Source organism: Blastomyces dermatitidis (assembly GCF_000003525.1).
Source record: "Blastomyces dermatitidis ER-3 genomic scaffold supercont1.6, whole genome shotgun sequence".
Classification (NCBI taxonomy): Eukaryota; Fungi; Ascomycota; class Eurotiomycetes; order Onygenales; family Ajellomycetaceae; genus Blastomyces; species Blastomyces dermatitidis.
The window spans coordinates 1,218,382-1,237,026 of NW_025544779.1; the positions used below are offsets into that span (position 1 = coordinate 1,218,382).

General features: G+C 48.1%; 7 protein-coding genes across 8 annotated transcripts; 3 read left to right on the forward strand and 4 right to left on the reverse strand.

Annotated features, from left to right (window-relative positions):
* Positions 1-1,466: 1,466 nt before the first annotated feature.
* BDCG_05855 lies at positions 1,467-4,839 on the reverse strand. 2 transcript variants are annotated; one of them, XM_045421552.1, is made up of 5 exons: positions 4,655-4,839; positions 3,946-4,478; positions 3,256-3,441; positions 2,095-3,187; positions 1,483-2,009 (listed from the first exon to the last, which is right to left on the reverse strand). In XM_045421552.1, the coding sequence occupies exons 3-5, from the start codon at positions 3,350-3,352 to the stop codon at positions 1,601-1,603; spliced, it is 1,599 nt and encodes a 532-aa protein (XP_045281429.1). In that variant the 5' UTR covers positions 3,353-3,441; positions 3,946-4,478; positions 4,655-4,839; the 3' UTR covers positions 1,483-1,600. The 2 variants fall into 2 exon arrangements, with proteins under 2 accessions (XP_045281428.1, XP_045281429.1); XM_045421551.1 differs by lacking the exons at positions 3,946-4,478; positions 4,655-4,839 and adding an exon at positions 3,577-3,863 and having other exon boundaries at positions 1,467-2,009.
* Positions 4,840-7,451: 2,612 nt separating this feature from the next.
* BDCG_05856 (uncharacterized protein) lies at positions 7,452-7,652 on the reverse strand (the record flags this gene model as incomplete). The annotated part of the gene is made up of 1 exon (XM_045421553.1): positions 7,452-7,652. One exon carries the CDS (start codon positions 7,650-7,652, stop codon positions 7,452-7,454), a length of 201 nt encoding a protein of 66 aa, XP_045277414.1.
* Positions 7,472-10,004, forward strand: BDCG_05857 (uncharacterized protein). The gene is made up of 5 exons (XM_045421554.1): positions 7,472-8,639; positions 8,694-9,069; positions 9,124-9,241; positions 9,302-9,400; positions 9,454-10,004. Exons 1-5 carry the CDS (start codon positions 8,472-8,474, stop codon positions 9,851-9,853), a joined length of 1,161 nt encoding a protein of 386 aa, XP_045277415.1. The 5' UTR covers positions 7,472-8,471; the 3' UTR covers positions 9,854-10,004.
* A 347-nt stretch (positions 10,005-10,351) lies between these two features.
* Positions 10,352-12,527, forward strand: BDCG_05858 (MFS monocarboxylate transporter). Its single transcript, XM_045421555.1, has 2 exons — positions 10,352-10,929; positions 11,043-12,527. Exons 1-2 carry the CDS (start codon positions 10,663-10,665, stop codon positions 12,093-12,095), a joined length of 1,320 nt encoding a protein of 439 aa, XP_045277416.1. The 5' UTR covers positions 10,352-10,662; the 3' UTR covers positions 12,096-12,527.
* A 21-nt stretch (positions 12,528-12,548) lies between these two features.
* On the reverse strand, positions 12,549-13,842 carry BDCG_05859 (short-chain dehydrogenase/reductase SDR; the record flags this gene model as incomplete). Its single annotated transcript, XM_045421556.1, has 6 exons — positions 12,549-12,774; positions 12,889-12,979; positions 13,082-13,227; positions 13,296-13,305; positions 13,377-13,453; positions 13,523-13,842. The coding sequence occupies 6 exons, from the start codon at positions 13,840-13,842 to the stop codon at positions 12,549-12,551; spliced, it is 870 nt and encodes a 289-aa protein (XP_045277417.1).
* A 157-nt stretch (positions 13,843-13,999) lies between these two features.
* BDCG_05860 (class-III aminotransferase) lies at positions 14,000-16,489 on the forward strand. The gene has a single exon (XM_045421557.1). The coding sequence runs from the start codon at positions 14,987-14,989 to the stop codon at positions 16,322-16,324; it is 1,338 nt and encodes a 445-aa protein (XP_045277418.1). The 5' UTR covers positions 14,000-14,986; the 3' UTR covers positions 16,325-16,489.
* On the reverse strand, positions 16,481-18,419 carry BDCG_05861 (uncharacterized protein; the record flags this gene model as incomplete). The annotated part of the gene is made up of 4 exons (XM_045421558.1): positions 16,481-16,525; positions 16,569-17,667; positions 17,732-18,323; positions 18,395-18,419. The coding sequence occupies 4 exons, from the start codon at positions 18,417-18,419 to the stop codon at positions 16,481-16,483; spliced, it is 1,761 nt and encodes a 586-aa protein (XP_045277419.1).
* Between the last annotated feature and the right edge of the window lie 226 nt (positions 18,420-18,645).

Below are 18,645 nucleotides of genomic sequence, written 5' to 3' on the forward strand. Positions count from 1 at the left end.
TTCGTGGATACTTCTTGTTAATATGCAGGTTCGGGGGTGTGTGGGAAAATATTGATGCTGTGTCTGTGGGAGTGTTGGGTGTTTGAGCTTTCTCCTGGATCCAAAAAGTGAAAGCACAACCTGGTTGGAATATGGCGGCTTCTGATTTTTATTTATTTCTAAGGATTGATATATATATATATATATATATGATTGATGGCCTCTTTGGAACGGAGGGTTATTAACGTGTTGCAACCTCCTTTTCTGTTCCGGGTGTAATATCTCAACAGTGTCCATAATATATATGTATATATCTTCACCCCATCGCTCTTGATTCTCACCTTCAAAACAACCTCCCTCCCTAGCGGAGTATATAAATTATAAATGAATATCTCCATTGCCTTCTACATAAAAACCCAATTCTAGAATGCAAAGGTTCCATCAGACTCAATCATTCCTCTCCGTAACATCCATCCCTCCCACCGAACAACCAACCGGAACAAAAACAGACAAGCGCGCCCATGACCTCATCGGATCCACAGATTAGCCGCCAAGCGCGTGAAAGGACAGCACCTTCACCACCACTCCCGTAGTTAGGTACAGGCGCTACCCTTGCAAAATAGCCGTAGCGGCGGGCCGGGTCAGCTTTCGGAGAAATAGTATGGCCGCGGCCGGTGTAACGTTAACTGCACCGAAGCTGCGAGATGTTTGATTACGCGCGTTGCTTGTCTGCATTTCTTTGGGGCGAGGACTAGATGAGGGTTAAGTGTAAAAGCGAGATGGGATGGGATGGGATGGGATTGTTTTGCTCTTTGCTTTTATGCTATTATTCTTGTTGAGGGGGTTGTGGTGGGTTTGGTTTCGAGGATGCCTTGATGCATTGGACACAGTTGGGGCATTTGGGCTTAGACAACAGCTGTCAATATACACAAGGCCATCCCAAGCATCCATGGATACACATATCCATGCCAATAAGCACCGAATCGGACACTCCCCGCGATCTCAAACGCTTAACCCCAGCCCTTAAAAAAAAAGTCAAATATTTCATATGGGCAGAGTCAACAAGCTAATGCATTCTTGATAAGACAGCATATTTTGTTTTCCGATTCCGTCTTTTTTCAGGGGCAGAGCTTGCAAAAAGGACGATTACTACTGATTGGTTTACTCGGAATTTTATTAGGAGCTACTGCAGTCGCGAGCTTTTCGACGCGTTACGTACAGATTTCAGTCGCACTCTGGCTATCTAACCTAGGCGAGGGATGGAGAGGAGAAAGGAGGATGCGGGGTCGACTCCTAGGATTTACAAGAAGGGAATGCCAATTTCCTTCACTTATTTCTTTTGATACTGAATCACTAGTGGATCGCAAGAGGCTCACCTCCGCCTTCGCCAGCCCCCCACACATGAGATGAGCAGGGGAATCGAATGTGAATTGGAGGTTTTCTGAGGCATCGTCACGAAAAGAGCGAGGAAGAGGAAGTAAGCGGTGAAAAGCAGAGCGATGCTGATTATCTAGTATTCCTGTGATTGGAGAGAATAACGTCTAGAATTATGGAATATATACACGCCCGAATCTACACCTAAACAGCCTCCACATTATGATGGGCAAAAAGACGGCCACAATCACCCCCATTGCCACAAGCCTCTCCACTTGATGATATCTGAGGCCTTTTCAGCAATAGCATACATAGTCGCCTGCAGATGCGCACTGGGAATGATTGGAATGATCGAAGCATCGATGATACTCAGCCTCTTCGTTCCATACACCTGCAGGTCAGCACCGACACAGCCGCCCTTCTCCTTGGGCATCATCGGGCAACTGCTGCTGGGATGCGCGAAAGACGGGGAGAGTGAGAGAGGGCCTCCCGCAATGAGCTTCGCGATGATTTGATCTTCAGTTTGGGCGTCTTCGCCTGGTGAGACCTCCTGGGGCTGCATATCGGCAAGAGCATTTGTCTTGAAGTAGCGGCGAGTGAATTTAATGAAGGTGGCAATCTGGGCACGATCGAAGGGGTTTGTGAAGGCGTGGTATCTGGTTTGAAATTATAGTCAATATTAAAATTCCAGGTGATGTCTTCCGTGACTTGCTTCTTAGTTTACTAGATGGTTAAACTTACGTGACGATAGGTTCCCCATGGGGGTTTGTAGGGTTGAGATACACGGTTCCACGGCTAAGAGGCTTCTGAATCGAATTGGGCACCATTCCTGAACCACTAAATGGGAACTCGAGAGCAGAGACAGAACCATCTCCAAGCTGCCTGGCCAGGATGGTTCGCTGAGCTTCGTATCCAGCAATCAGATCGCTAGTGTACGAATCGGGCAGGTAATTGGAGGCTACTTGCGATTTCAGGTCATTGATCAGATCCTCAGTGTTATTGGTGATCATGGACAGGGAGAGGAATGCAATTGTGTTAGACTGGCACTTGGTGTAAGGACCAGTTCTATGGTTCTGATATTCTTCCAACGCCGCAGCAGCGAAAGTCTCGTTGATCGCCATGATGTTTGGCTCCGGGAAGCTGTTAGTAACTTTCCAGTTCAAGTACGCGACGGGATGATCCTGCAAGTTGCTTCCAACTGCTGGCAAGTCGACTCTGGACTTGATCCCGGCAGCTTCCACAACACTCTTAGGCCCAATACCACTCAATTGGAGGATCTGAGGGGTGTGAAGAGCACCCGCAGCCATAACAACCTCTTTTCTCGCGCGGAAGGTCACTTCGGCATTCGTCTTTCTGTTGATAGCCTTCACGCCTGTAACCGTCGTGGAGTCCCCATCAAATGTTAGCTGAGTGACTTGGTGCTTAGTAAGCATTTTGAGATTTGGACGCCAGCTGGCTTTGTCATAGTATGCTGTCAATGACGAGGATCTAGTCATGGTTTTGGCATCAATGGTAGCAGGAGCCCAGAATTGACCAATTGCGTTCCCCTTGGCATGTTCCTGGAGGTGCTCGACTCCAAGCTCGGTGAAGGCATCCGCCATCTTATACTGGTCGGGAGCCTGCCAGTGAGGGAGCGTAACTTGCAAAGGGCTGAAGTGACCGTAAGCAGTCTCGTCATATGTGTATTGGTATTTATCGACGATCGCCTTTGGCGGAGGGGTGAAATCCGCACTCTTCCTGAAATACGGAAACATGCCCTTCCATCCCCAGCCGCGGTTTCCAAGCTCTTCCCAGGAGTCATAGTCGGCAACCGATGCTCTGTCATATGCCATACCTAGAAACAGCGTAAGTTGCTTGTGCAAAAATCATTGTTTTACTTTCTCAACACAAAGATCTACGTACCATTGACGGTCGATCCACCACCGGCAACTGATCCAGCCCTGACTGCATAGGTGTTACCTTCAAGGCCTGGCTCCGGAGCCGTTCTGATATCGAACATGGCTGGGATATTTAGAGAGGTGGCAAGGTAGGGAATAAGCGTCTTGTTGCTTCGGTCAATAACGCCATATTCAAGGACCAGCACAGATACTACACGGAATGCAAGTTAGTTTCCACGCACATTTATAATGTATCGCGGGTCACAAAGAAATTATTCCTCATTCGCTCACATTGGAATCGAGAAGAAAGGAAAGGCAACGAAAGAATACAGGAAGATGTACTAACCAAACAGATTCTCCGACAATCGATGCGCGGCAACAAGACCGGTCAAACCGCCTCCAACAATGATGTAGTCAAACGCGTTAGGGTCACGAAGTGTCCGTTTGTCATTGTCATTGACCAAAACTGCTGAGGTAGCGAACGATGTGAAGAGGAGGAGAGCGCACCAAAGAGCACAAGCACTCCCCGAGGGGCGAAACGAGAGTAACATGGTTCTAGACCATTCAAAAACAAATAATTTTTTTAAAAAAGAAATGGAGGCTTACAGAAAAGAAACCGAATGAGTGACTGAACTGATCGACAAAAAGAATGCAGAACAACGGGGATACATGCTCTATTCATATAAGAACAAATGAGCTAAGAATGATGGGATACCTATATGAGGAGGTCGGACCTCTTTTCCCGCTGACTTCTATGCACACCCACCCAAGCTGGGCCCACCCGCTAACTCCAACGACACGTGGGATATGAGGGTGTGGAAGTTAGTGAGGTACAAGCGCCATTCGACAAGCGAACAGAGCATCCAATCCACGAAACCAGAATGCTGATTTTGCGGGTTGGCTTGCTCGTTCAGGGACAGAAACTGTCCAGTTACCGCCGTTGCCGATCCCCCGGGCGTTCTGCAAGGCCTCATAGTATCCGTAAGCCATGAGGCAACAAGCAGGGGAAAGGGGGCCTTGCGTTCTCGGTAGTGAGGGCGGAGGGGTTAGCCGCGAGAGCGCTGTTGATTGGAATCTACCTTGGCCAACGGAACGTGGGCAGAAGCCGTTTTGTAGAGAGGGAGGGGTTCGGATTGAACCATTATTATTATTATTGCCTCTGCGCACTGGCTCACTCACTGCACTGGCTCCACCGTCCATAAATGTTTAACTGACAGGTCAGGGCGCATCCAGGGTAACTAACGGTAACTAAAGTAGGGACGAACATACGAAACTCTAAGTGAGCGAGGTTCGGTCTCTTCTCAACTCCTAGATATATCACTGAACGGACGGAGAATATCATATTATTGAGGTAGTTATGTCTTCTTGCTTTTGGGGGAGAGGGGAGGAGGAGGTTGGTGCTGGAGGGTTGCAATTCTGCTTGCCTTCTTAGATCTATATGCCACCACCGCTCACCGATATTTTCATGCGTCTTTTTCTTCGTCGTCATTTAGCTCCAATTACACAGTAAATGGTCGGAGGGGGATCAGTCAGGGGTGGGGGTAGGTTTTAACTTTTATCCCAATTACAGTTGAAGAAGATACGAGCGAGTATTTTTTTTTCACCGGCTTTTTAGACATCTTGTTAATATTCAATGGTAAGGGATGATCGCTGATCAGTGAGGGCCCTGACGGGTAGTGTAGCGACATAAAGTCCTATCTCAGGTAGATTCTCAGAGGAGTAGTTTGTTAATCTGGAAATAATAATCGGGCCACGAGAGCTGTCATACAGCATCAAGAGGTACCATTTTAATTTCCTGCTTGCGTACCAGTTAGCAGGTTAAACGGTCAGAAACTGCTGAGTTGAGAATAATACACTCTGTAGAAACCCGTTGATTTTGAATTCGTTTTCTAAAACTTGAAGATTTCATGATTAAAATTTTGAGAAAAGGAATCGACTTTTTGATCAGGGTACACATCAGGTTTGAGTGTTCTGGACAGTTTAATTATAACTAGCCAAAGGGTGGAATCGGCTGAGTGATGAAATTCAGGCTTTTCCCCTTTCTTCTCTCTTTCCCTCGAAAGAAATCTTGGGCGAGCTGGCAACCATACTTCCACGGATGTGTCCCTTCTACTGCCCTTATATAAAGCACTATTTTAGTTGTATTTTGATTTGTTCTGCATGTGAGAAAGGCTGGATCGCACCAAGCCAACGGGAGACTGACGGTCATGACTCGTTGAACTCCACAGGAAAAGGGGGATGTCTAAAAAGCCCCTCTTCATATCTGACGGAGGAGCCCGATGCCACCTCACTGAATGCTTTTCCGCTGGTCTGGGCCTGGCGAGAGTTCCTCCCCGCCGCTCGGTTACGGCCACCCCGACCTGGCTGGGGCCCGAAAGGGTTTTGGAGAAATTGGGTTGAGTAAGGGATATTTTGACTCGGAACAGTTGACCAGGTGAGAAGGCGCCAGTTCTTTTTGGTTTGCTTGGAGCGTGCCCCTATTTTTGATCTTCCATTCCTCGCGACTCTATGGTATCTCCTTCATCGAAATGGAGATGGGCTCGCATGGGACTTTTATGCAAAAACAAAAAATGGGACAAAGAAGTCGGCGAGCAATTATTTCTCACCCAGCTCGTGCCGGGGAGGCCCGCTCAAAAGCTCCATGTAACCCAAGCCATATAACACACGGTCTGTCTGGGGCGATCAAGACTACATAGTAAAATCGGTCTCCAAATAATCCAGTTTGTATTTTATCCAGGTAATCTTGAACTGGGCATAATTTAGCTCCGAAAGATCAGGGGATGTGGAGAATCCGTTTCGAGCTCCTGATGGTAGCTGCTGACAATTTGTTCAGCGTTGTGAAGAGTGCACGCCGTGCGAAAGGGATATAGAACCCGTTCAGCTTTTCACCTCGGTCCGCTATTGTTTCAATGAGAGCAGCTGCCAAGGCATGAAAAAAGAAAATAAATAGACTAATAACTATCATCTTAGCGCGGCTAGTAGAACCAATGGGATTTGAAGAGAAAATCGATGCCGCGCGAGGCATGCGCTAAAAAAAACCAAAGGCTTTCTTTCGACCTTCCACTGAATGAACCTATGCATATTATTAAAACAATAATGCCGAGATCACGAAACTTTCGGTTGGCGGATGGACAGGATGTTCGTCCTCTCGGGAAGTTTGACGCCCAAGAAGATATAATTCGGAAAATTGATCATTATGCGGCGAATGAACAGGCGCAACCGGCCACTTAGCTCCAGTTGACCCTCTTGTCCAGCCCTTCCTGATCACTACTTAGCCCACTGCGAACAGTGTGAAGTGAGATTTGCAGCTTGAATAATAATGCAGCCCTAGGATGACGAACGCAGTATCTAGCGTCCTCGTGCCAAGTGCGAAGTCAAGGGGAAAAAAGGGGCGAGATCTGAGGAGGGGAAGCCGAGGTATCAATCAGCCTACCTACCCTGGTGTCATAGACCTCCTATGACTATGACTGTAAAAGGAAAGTCCTGATTCTCTCCGAGATGAATGTGCGAAAAGCTGGCAGTTTCTGCTCCACTGTGGTGAAGCTAAAAAGCAGCGCATTTTTTATTATGTCCCTGCCGTCCACTTGGTGAAGCTGGTGAACCACCAGAGAAGCCAATCACAACCCTCGAAGTTGTTCGCACGGTCGCTTCACAAGCTTTGGAGTAAGAACTACAATAACAATGTTGTGAGCAACCGGACCGGATGGTGAGAATGTTCTCCCTGTGACTGATTATTCTGTTCTTTGCAGAGAACACTCAGCAGCCATGATATGATTGTTGATTCCCAATTTGGGACCTCAGCGAGTCTTGACTTTCTTTTATGGGTGACAAGGAATAGCCCCTGCACGCTGTTTAAAGAAACAAGAAACAAGCCTCCCGCTTTGAATGCCAGCCATACCGATAGAGTTCATAAAAAAAAAGGTTAGTGCCATTTGAACACCTCCACTCTCTCGCAGGAATAATACGCGGCGTAGGTGTCGAATCAGACGCGGCGAATCATAACATGTGTGGGACCGAAAAGCATCCGCACATACCCGATGATCCAGTGCCGATGATAAAGAGTGGGATTCTTTTTGGGGCCTCCTGATATCATGACCTAAACACGGAGACAGCGGCGGCTTCTAGTTGGATGTGTTTGCATGCGTGTCAAGCTTTGGGCAATTTTTTCCGACTCCCCCCACTGTTTACATCGACAAGAGTCCGGCCAACCACGATCCTGTTTCACATCCAAGTTCCAAGGCCGTTCGGCACTTCCAGCGTAGGCTGCGCCACGCACTTGCTGGCGGTCGGGAGTTCGGCCAAATCCATGGAGATTCTTGAGGGAGGTTTCGAAAATCGACCCTTGCTTCCTTGGACAAACGAAGCTTCAATGCTTCCTCCCCGAGTCCCTGGGTGGCGCACCTGGAGCACTGAAGCGGGCATGTTGTCAATTGGCGAAACCAATGTTCTTCTTCAGAAGGTTTGACCCTGATCTTAGAATGGGGAAACTCAAAAGGGAGAGGCTGGCACTATTAAGTTTAGTTCACATTTCGATTGGCCCACTGATTTCGGACAATTTGTGAAGAATTATTGGGCTCCTGGCGCTCTTTAATTATAGCCTAAGCCATTTAGTTGCTGTGAAGTTTGTTATTTCTGACCGGAGCATTCTGGGAGCCTCTCATCTAGCAAAGTCCAGCCTCCCCATTGAGAGCAAAGATATCAGAGAACCGCGATGTCAATCCTCAGCCAAAATATGCAAGCTTGCCATTTTTTCGCCTTTCTCTTCCTATTAACCTGACAAAACCCACCAAACCCATCCTTGTGGTCCTGGGCGGGCTTGGTGGAAGGGGTTTGACCAGGGGCAAGTCCTGACTCCTGAGGGCCAAAGGTTGCATTACCTCCGACTTTAGTGGAATTGCCCCCAGTTACTAAAATGCTTCCATCCCGAATAATCCAAGCAGTTCCTCCTCTTTGAGGCCAAGCGAAGAGGCTATTAGCCTCGTGGAGTCCACATGGGGAATGTGTCGATTATTTCGCACTACATAGAGCAGGCGATTTTTCCAGCTCCATTTTTTGGATTAGACAGTTCATTATGTGTGGTTCGCCCGCTAATAATCCTAATTCTTGTGATCATCGACCCGAGAAATCCTCCCCACTGATCTTCTGATCCGATCTGCCCTTCAGGAGAAATCTGATCTTTTGAACTGATGAGATCAATCGACCCTCCAATGAAATAGGAAAATTCGAGCTTCACTGTCAAGTATGGATGCTCCAGGGCCGACCGCACTACGGGACCGTGGGCCTGAGTTAATGGGAGTGTCATGCTTTTTGACTGTCTTTGGAACTGTGTTTGTCCTTGCTCGATTCTGGGCCCGATATGCCGCTACTAGACCTTTTGGATGGGATGACTTTCTCATCTGTTTTGCAATGGTACGCTCTCAGGAACCCTACGATTAGGAGAAATGTGAACTGATAGCATGATAGCTAGCAGGTCTTGCGGGTCAAGGCTTAACGATTGCCGGTGTTTTGTATGGGAGTGGGAAGCCGTTCCTGACGCTCGACATAGCCGACGTGGTTCAGTGCATGAAATATTCGACCTTTGCGATTTTTTGCAATGGTGTTGCTATGGCCCTCTTGAAAGTTGGAATTGGCAGTTCACTGCTTCGGCTCAACTTGAGCAAGTTTTTCAATTTTGGTATTATTGCGTGCATTGTGATCAGTCTAATCGTAAACTTGACTGTTTTCCCTACCACTTTCGCAGGCTGCAAGCCTATCGAAAAAGCGTGGAATAAAGACCCAACGCTCCCGGGGACTTGCTGGCCTCGAAAGGTCTCGTTAGTCATGTCATACCTCCAGACCAGTGAGTAAATAAGCATTGAGACGATCCATCTGTGCTATTACTGATAATATCAAGCTGGCAATATTGTCACGGACTTGGCCTTCTCGATTGGGCCCCTCGTATACCTTTCCAAAGTCAGGGTTTCCCGATACAATAAATGGGCACTGCGGGGTGTTTTTATGATCGGTTTAACGTGAGGCCACATGGGTTTTGCTTACCAACTGACCGTAGCCCTTGACTGACATCTGCGTAGTGCCACTGCATGTGCAATCGCGAAAGCTACCGAGCTATCCGCAATTCTAAACACTCAAGATCCGACATATGCGGCCGTGAATTTGACACTCTGGGTGAAGTGAGTGTTGTCCCTACTCCTCTTATTTAAGGACATACCTGATCTTCACATAGAGCCGAATTCAATGCTGGTCTCTTTGCTGCATCACTACCACCTCTGAAATCAACGTTTGAGAAAATGCTGCGAAAGTTCGGTGTCATGAGTGGTCTTTCGACACCATCTAATACCCATACGTATGGCGGGGGATACTCTGGAAGAAAGCGTTACGGGGAGCAAAGCTCTCGCAGCAAACGGCAGGCTTCAATGGGTTATGATCTTGGCGACGACGACGACGACGTTCATCGAACCACATATGTCATGAAAGATGTGAGCCGATCATCACCAACCAATGGCGGAAGCATGGATGAGGAGCAAAGACAGATCTTGCGGCCGGGTGGAAGTGGGGGGTACATAACAAGAACGACTGAATACTCAGTGAGCCGCGCGACTTTGGCTTCGCATAATGGCGCGTAAGAAGATCTAAGAAATCGGAGATTTGTGTGCCTGATTCCAGTTAGTTGAACAAAAAGGTAATAGTATATTATTATTATTATTATTATTATTATTATTATTATTATTATTATTATTATTATGAATCATGGATAAGTTACACACCTAGTCCTGCCGCTGGTTGATTTGTAGAAGTCACGACAAAATTAGCGCGATTAGCGCGTGCTAGACGCTTCTTCGCTTGTCCCAACGTACGTTGTCGATTGAACGGAGGAACCAGTTTATAATTATAACACCATCACAGAGAACTCTGTACGGAGTACATAATGCCTTTTTGCAAGACGACACATTGGTCTTGACACAGGGTAAACGCACATAGCCTCGTAACGGGAGCTATTATTCGGGTGCCAGGTTCTCGCAATAAGCCCATGGTGTCCCTGAGATCATCCTCTTGCAGCGTTGACTCGTGTGGGAGAAATCTAGACTTCTTGAATATCAGCGCCAGATTGGATAGCGAGATGATAAAGCCTGCTCCGCTAACTCATAGGAACGTTCCCTTTGGCTAGTTGACGAAAGTTCTGGAAAAGTAAAACACGCCCTTTGACACCCCCGCCCCGCCCAACTTTACCAGACAAAGCTAGAAGCAAAAGAAACAATTGGAAAACCAGTCAAAGATGAATGTCCATTCTCGCATTGCCATAAGTGACTCATATTTCCCTTGCTTCTTTCTCTAGCATTCCACGAGACTGCCATCTTTTACATCTCTTTAAATTTTTGACTGCGGGAATGTACAGTACATTGCTTTAGGTCATTCGTGATACCTTTTTCATATCATGGTGGCGTTGCAGAATAGAAGAGATACGTCGGAAAACCTCGAGGAGAAAGGTGTGGAAACTGGTCCATTGCAAGCCAACGAGGCAACGCAAACTGCACTTATTGATCGTGGAAAAGATGCCTGGTTGTTCCTGGCTGCCTGCTTTTTCATGGAGGCCCTGGTATGGGGATTTGCCTTCACATATGGAGTTTTCCAAGCCTACTATAGCTCGCTTGACATGTTCAAGGACTCCGGGAACATTGCTGTAATCGGGACCTGCGCCATGGTGAGAAACATGATCCATCCTTTCCCACTTTCAACCCTTTTTGTTTCGTTTTCGAGATAACGGCTTCCAGCGGCATATTCTGTAAGTGGAACGACTGATTTGGTCGCCCTTAGGGAATTATGTACCTTGACTTGCCCATTGTTTTCGCCGTATACAGGCGGTGGCCCAAGTATCAGCGGGCTGGCTGTGCCATTGGTGTCTTGCTGATGTGCTTTGCCATGGCCATGAGCTCCTTTGCCACGACCGTTACGCATCTGATTGTTACGCAGGGTGTCTTCTACGCGCTGGGTGGGAGCATTGCGTATTCCCCCTGCATTCTTCTGATGGAGGACTGGTTCGACAAACGCAAAGGCCTTGCATTCGGTGTTATGTGGGCAGGGACGGGACTAGGCGGCGTTATCCTTCCGATTGTGATGGAAAGTTTGCTTGACCGTTTCGGTTTCCGGGTTGCCCTCCGAGCCTTCGCGGTTGCGCTCTTTGTGTTCACGGCCCCACTAGTCTACTTCGTCAAACCTCGTGTGCCGGTTTCCCAGCGTCCCAGATCGCCTCCCACCAGCCTGCGTTTCGTGTTCAGCTGGACCTTTGCTCTGTTCGAGATATGCAATATCATTGAGGCCCTGGGCTTCTTTCTGCCATCTATTTACCTCCCAAGCTACGCCCGCGCCATAGGCGCTCGAACGAGCATGGATGCACTAGCAGTTATTCTTTTGAATGTCGCATCTGTGATAGGATGCGTGGTGATGGGGGCTATTATTGACAAGTGGGATGTTACCACGTGCATTTTACTTTCCACGATCGGATCAAGTCTGGGAGTATTCCTCCTGTGGGGATTTTCTGTATCGCTGGCCCCCCTCCCCGTTTTCGCGGTGGTCTATGGACTCTTCGCGGGATCATATACAAGCACTTGGCCGGGAATCATGCGCGACATTGTTGAGAAAAAGGCCTCAGCTGATTCAACCATGGTTTTAGCCTGGCTATCCGCGGGCAGAGGCATTGGTAATATTGTCTCGGGTCCTTTGAGTGAAGCACTTCTTAAGAACATGCCTTGGAAAGGCCAAGCGGGCTATGGTTACGGTAGTGGTTATGGGACACTTATTGTGTTCACGGGAGTAACCGGGGTAATTGGGGGTGGCAGCTATGTTGCACGTCGGTTACAGTGGATGTGACTGAGCAATGATGCTTGAGGTTAACAATGCTCTTTAAAGCGATAAAATAACCAATTTTGAGCGGGAGAGGGTTGTGGTAGAACGATCTTCAACGTGGATTTTTCCACAATTAATGACTGTTATGAACAGAGCCCTGGAATGCAAATGGTAGCATTGTGTGCGATATATGGACTGTAAAAGGATGAGATGATGCGAATGTATAGAATTTTTATATCATTCTGAATCTGAGAACCTGCGTTTTCTCAAAATTATACAATACGAATTCATAGCATGGAAGGTATTTTGCAATCTCTTGAATATTCCAATGTGGTGTAATTTTATGTTTGGACATGGAAGCAGTCCGCCCTCACAAAAGAAAAGGAAATGGGACACGCTCGGCTCTATAACTAAAGTAGCTCGTATCCCCAATAAACATAACGAATTTATCCACCCTTTTACCCGTACACTCGTGCTCTATAGCTTCTTTTGCCTCGATCCACTTCTCCACCCACTCCGGCTGCTTCCACCGTCAAGCTCAATAACGTTCCCAGTCAAATGTGATGCGCCGTAGCTGCAAAGGAACAAAATCAGAGCGGCAAAGTCCTCAGGCTTGCCAACGCGGCCAGTGGGTTGTGCGTCAAGGAGGGTATCGAGATATTTCTCGATGCCGAAGTTCGACATTCGGGAGGGGAAGACACCGCTACAAGAGTGAAACGTCAGTCAGGGTTATGCCGCTTGTACATGTGCAAGTCTGAACTAGCTTCTATGCTGTGTTTTCTGAAGATTGGTTGGGAAACATGGAGCTTTCACTTACGGGCACACGCAGTTCACCATGATGTTCATTGGGGCGAACTTTGACGATTGTTGCCGGGAAAGGTGGATACAAGCCGCCTTTGAGGGACCATCTGCATTTTAAAAAAAAAAGAAAGGGGTCCAATATTAGTACGGGATTATGAGAGTGTCACCAAGGAGGCTTGGAAGCACAGGGACCAGGCAGGTTAACATACAGCTAAATGGTCCGGTTCCTGGTGCGGACAGACCTCCATCGTCCGCGGCGGTAGGGTCGAGAGTTGAAATGCCTGCCATCGATGCGATATTAATCACACGGGATGGCATATCCGGCGAGGCGGCTTTCTTGAGAAGTGGTAGGACTCTGTATCGGCATCTTCAGTCAATATCATACACCATATAGAGGGTTTCCTCGTCGTAGCCATGGCTTACCCAACGGTTACTGTTGTTAACCAAGTTAGCAAGACGATAGAGAAACTTTGATAGCCTGCATGCGGGCGGGACTTAACTCACAATAGAAAATGGACTTAACATTCAATGCCATAACCTTATCCCAACCAGTCTCTGGGAAGTCCTCATACGACGCACCCCTGTTACAATTACCAGTTAGGAAAAACCTATCAATCAAATGCTCTAAAGCACTCCTGGGTTTCACTCACCAAGTAACGCCCGTATTATTAACTAAAACCGTCAACCTATCCGTTCTCTTTTTAACCTCTGTAGCCAGATAATCACAGCCAGCCTTATCCTTCAAATCGGCAACGATGTACTCGCATGTTCCGGGACCGAGTTTGTTTAATCGGTCCGCGCATTTCTTCAGTTCGGCTTCCTTGCGGCTCGCAATGATGACTCGGGCGCCGTTCTGCACCAGGCCCTGCGAAGCCATCTCGCCGAGCCCAGAGGCGCCTCCAGTCACCAGGGCGACATGCTTGTTGAAAGAAAAGAGGTTGGAGACGCTGAGGTCAGCTTGGGCGGGCATTGTGAGATGCTCTTGGTAGGCGTTTCTTTTGGTTGGTGTGCAGAAGAGATTGAAGATTGGGGGACGAGGTAGAGAATTGAGTATGTTGTCTCGATACTGTTAAAAGTGTTTAGATATCTAAGCCTACGATATACTTTTAACTCTTGAATATTTCTTGTTTCCTCGGGGTTTCCTCCATATGATTGCGTTTCATGGCATTAACCATTAACCTCGGCGTTGCAGAGCCGCCGGCTAACCCTAACTGCAGAGGGTTCGGCAGTCGGGAGTCGGTAAAGACTGTACCGGACAATGCCTGCCAACGGTTCGCTGTTCTAGGAAGATACTTCGACGTCCTCCAAGATTGAAGTAGGGTTGGGGAAATGGAAGAGCAGTTAATGGCGTAGTCGCGACAATAAGGGTTAATATTCATAAATATTCTTGGGTGATGCGATAAGCCGACGCTGCTCGTGGCTAGAGGTGTGGGGAGGCTTGCATTGGGCAGTTTTACACTGGGCATTTCTATTATCCGATAGTAAGCAGGTCATCTTTGGTGAGAGCGGGCGATAAGGGAATAGGATTGTCATCTCATCCTATTATTATGCTCTGCGCTTCTCTTAAATATTTCAATGACAAGTGTTCACCGACAGAGCCTAGTCAGACCATGCCGTAACTGGCAATTGTACTCGCTCTTCTGTGCAAGGCCCACTTTGGTGGCTTCCCTGGACTTTTTATAGTAAAATTCTGGGCGAGACTATAACTAACTAGTAGTTAGTAGCTGGCAACAGCTTTGTTCTCGGCTCGGTGCCAAGGCCGAGTGCAGAGTTTAGGCCATACCCCAAGTAGAGAGTCTACTCGCTCCAAGCTGATCGCCAGACTTATATCCAAATATACGGTCGAGATCGTGGGCCTAATTGAGATCAAGAGTCGTATATGCAGCTTATTCTGGAGATGAAGAGGATGGAAGGAAGGCGGAGGAGGCGTGGTGGGATCGTTTGAGAGTGTCTATTTAAAGCGATGGTTTCGCCTTTGTGAATGAGGAGTCGAGATATTTACTCGCGCTGGACATAGATAGAGTTATCCCTTGAAGCCTATCCACTCTGGCATTTCGTTCGAATATTCGTTAGTTTTTGATAACACCCCTTGACCTGTTCCTTATCCTTCTACCATGGATCGGTCTGCCATTTTCCACAGATCTCTAGAGAAGTCTTACCCCACAGCCGTACGAGGCGAAGGAGTCTATCTATTCACCGATACAGGACATAGAATCCTCGACGGTTGCTGCGGTGCGGCGGTATCAAGCGTCGGACATGGAAATGAGGAAGTTATAGAGGCTGTGGTCACCCAAGCCAAGAACCTGGCATTTGCGCACACGTCGTTTTTCACTTCAGATCCCGCCGAAGAATTGGCCAAAACCATCATCAACAAGAGCGACGATGCATTCTTCAAAGTGACCTTTTTTTGCTCCGGTTCCGAAGCAGTCGACTCAGCTTTGAAGATTGCCCGGCAATACCACGTCTACAATGGCGAGCAAGAACGGGTCAATTTCATCGGTCGAAACGACTCGTATCACGGAAACACCTTGGGCGCTCTGGCTGCTGGAAACAACACTGCCAGGAGGGAGCCCTTTGCGCCAATTCTAAGCCCCGTGTTCCATCATGTCAGCCGTTGTTTCTATGACGCCGATGGCGCTGGGGCAACGGAGAGTGAATATGAAGACCGTCTGATCGCTGAATTCGAGGATAAAATTAACAGGCTGGGTCCAAAGACTGTAGCCGCAGTCATTGTCGAGCCGGTGGTTGGTGCAACTCTTGGGACCGTACCGGCAACGAGAACTTATCTCCATCGCCTCAAAGAACTTTGCAGTCGCCATGGGATCCTCGTCATCTTCGACGAAGTTATGTGTGGAATGGGTCGTGTAGGGAGTTATCATGCATGGCAAAGCTTGGGACGCGTTGCCCCCGACCTCCAGACTATTGGCAAGGGCCTGGGAGCTGGTTATCAGCCATTGTCGGCGGTGCTTATAGGCAAAAAGGTTTATAGCATGTTTGAGGAGCATTCGAAGCAGTCGAAGAAATTCGTCAGCGGACATACGTTCCAGGGGCATTCGATGGCATGCGCTGGTGCTCTTGCTGTGCAGAAAATTCAGGAACGGGAGGGTCTAGTCTTGAATGTGATGAAGCGAGGGTTGCTGCTTGCGTCCCTTTTGGGAGAGGGTTTATCATCACACATGAAAAAGCATGGTGTTACTCTGCGTGGGCTTGGTCTTTTCAGGGCTGTGGACTTTGGACGGTTGGGTATAGCTGTGGGGGATCGGCCTATTGCTCCAGAAGTTTCTGAAGAGTGTTTCAAGCAAGGGGCAGCTGTGTATTTGTGTTCTGGCAGCGTTGATGCTTTGCTGTTCGCTCCCCCTTTCATCATTTCGGAAAATGAGATTTCTACGCTCGCAAAAATATTTTTAGAGTCGCTGAAATCGGTTCTCGAGAGACGACAGGCTGATAAATAGCATAATAATAGCTAGTTAACGTATTCCACCGTTTGATGAGCCAAAGAAATTTGAACGATCCTGCCCCTGGTATTAGGTTGTCCATATAATATCCTGCCAACCTTATCTCGCATATGCAACCCGCGAAAGAATAACAAGGCAGTCTCATTCCAGTCATTAAATTAATGACGTGTAGTGTACAGCATAACGCTCACCAGACATCTAGAGACAATCGTCAGCAAATAAATAAAAATCTCTCCCTCACCGACCCTGCATGTGTAGTAACCAAGGACCCATCCTCACTCGCGGACCGATCGATGTCAGCCCAAATAATCTCGTATTCACGAGTTAATATCTCCCTCGTTTTTGACGGATATTCTGCTGTCAATTGGCGGCTCTTGCTCCTGATGTGAGTGCGATGGTCAGGCTCAATCGCCTCATGGGCCGCCAGGTACAATGGCAGAGATAGTGCCGAGTCCGGCCCGCAGCCAATAGGTAACGATTCCATAAGCTCGATTAGCACAGTTAGGCTGGACTGAACACGCGGGGAATCGCGACGGTCGCGGAAAATGCGACGTTGGAGGAGGAGGACGGCGCTCCAGTAGAAGCACTGGCCGACTACGTCGAGGTGTCGTTGTCGGTTTGAAAGATTTTTATATGGCGCTGTGGTGCGGTTGAAGTAGTTTCGAGCTGACATATTGAGATCCAATTCGAGTTCTTTGGCTTGCGGCATAAGTAGGAAGGATGGAAGACCGTCGCTGTAGTCAGCGTACAGGTGGGAAATCCTAGCTAGAAATGATATGACCCATTGCGGGCAACCAGTCGTCTCCTGGACGGTTGGCTGTGAATCACCATCATTAGGGGAGTCTTGATTGTAGTTAAAAAACCAGAAGGATAGAGGTAGGAAAGGACGTCGTTGCCAGAAGATGGAGCTTATAGTATCAATCCACGTCATACGCTGGACTAATACAGTGCCGATCGAGCAGGTGGGTTTTCGACGGTCGTAACCGAGTTCCCGGAATAAGTTCCAAGCATAAGCTATGTGAGTTTTGGCTCCACTGCCCCCGCTGGCCATTTCGACCGTGATCTGAAGAAGTATGGTGGCGAGAAGGTCCCGTTTGAGATGCCCATTGCATTCTTTTACGACCGAACTCGATAGGGAGCCTAAACTGTCACGAAGCGTTGCTAATGCTCGAGACTGGTGCTGGAGAGCAAGGAACATGGGTGCACTGCCTCTTAGATGCATATAAGTAGTCGAGATAGAGATGACTGTTCCCATGAGCACCGGAGTTGATAGAGCGAGGATCGCGAGCTGGCGGTAGCCATTCTGCGTGCCGACATGATCATCGCTACGGAGCGGAGAACTGATTATCATTAGATAGAGTATATCAGGGACTGTGTAAGAAATTTGTTTGCGCCATACAATACACGTAGGCAATACTCTCTTCCGCGGTTGGGAGGAGAAAGGAGGATATATCCCTGTTCAACGAAGTTTCCCAGGCACGCAACTCTAATGACGAAGGCGTAGTCTCGCTGATACGGACCAACTCCCCATCTACCGGCCGAGCTTCATTCAACACTGGCTCTTCCTCGTCCGCAGGGCGTTGACCTGGTGTAGTGGGATCCTGACCTTGGAGGATAGATGTGCCGGTTTGCATCCTCCTCACGTCGTCGCTTGGTGCTTCATTGCCATGTGTTCTTCCTGTTGCGTTTGATAATGCCCTTTCATTTGTACGATTTGTAAGGTGCAAAAGATGTTCATCCTGTACCACAAACAAGCCAGAAGGGGTTCCGAGAGAAGAGATATGCGAGACCCGTAAATCCGGGGTCGTTGGCAACAAGTCATCCCAGGATTCTCTGTGGGGAGAATCTCGAGGTCTTCGCCGCTGATGGCGGTGGGGCCCATTAACCCATCGAATATTCTTTTTGTACTCGCAATTGATATTAAGGCGTGCACATCTGCCACAGCGGGGCCGGCCCTCGTCACACTTGCGATGTTGCTGTAGACATTGCGCACAACCTGTGCAAGGATGTTAGCTTTGTGATCAACTCCAGAATCGCTTTAAAAAGAAGATAAAGTTCATATCTGACCTCCCCGAGACCGTCTCCCCGTCATACCATCCAGACTTTTTTCTTTTCTTTTCTGAAGTTTCTGGAATCTGGATCGGCGGCTCGAAGAAATTTTCAGACTGATGCTTTGGGAGCAAAATCTGAGATCGCTAGGCTTGCCCAAGGCTTGGTCCCGGCTAGCTTCCAAGTGCTGAAGTGACAAGATTTAAACAAGCATATGGCACAAAGCCCTCGAAATGTTTTAGCTAGTGTATACGGATTTTATTTTTTGC

What these genes read in the sequence shown, in the direction of transcription:
- BDCG_05855 (XM_045421551.1), bottom strand. Translation starts at nt 3,781, where the DNA reads ATGTTACTCTCGTTTCGCCCCTCGGGGAGTGCTTGTGCTCTTTGGTGC. An exon ending in ATTGTCGGAGAATCTGTTTG is followed by an intron (nt 3,442 to 3,576) that starts GTTAGTACATCT and finishes CATTCCGTGTAG; the next exon opens with TATCTGTGCTGGTCCTTGAA. An exon ending in TGGTGGATCGACCGTCAATG is followed by an intron (nt 3,188 to 3,255) that starts GTACGTAGATCT and finishes CGCTGTTTCTAG; the next exon opens with GTATGGCATATGACAGAGCA.
- BDCG_05857 (XM_045421554.1), top strand. Translation starts at nt 8,472, where the DNA reads ATGGATGCTCCAGGGCCGACCGCACTACGGGACCGTGGGCCTGAGTTA. An exon ending in TTCTCATCTGTTTTGCAATG is followed by an intron (nt 8,640 to 8,693) that starts GTACGCTCTCAG and finishes ATAGCATGATAG; the next exon opens with CTAGCAGGTCTTGCGGGTCA. An exon ending in CATGTCATACCTCCAGACCA is followed by an intron (nt 9,070 to 9,123) that starts GTGAGTAAATAA and finishes GATAATATCAAG; the next exon opens with CTGGCAATATTGTCACGGAC.
- BDCG_05858 (XM_045421555.1), top strand. Translation starts at nt 10,663, where the DNA reads ATGGTGGCGTTGCAGAATAGAAGAGATACGTCGGAAAACCTCGAGGAG. An exon ending in TAATCGGGACCTGCGCCATG is followed by an intron (nt 10,930 to 11,042) that starts GTGAGAAACATG and finishes GGTCGCCCTTAG; the next exon opens with GGAATTATGTACCTTGACTT.
- BDCG_05860 (XM_045421557.1), top strand. Translation starts at nt 14,987, where the DNA reads ATGGATCGGTCTGCCATTTTCCACAGATCTCTAGAGAAGTCTTACCCC.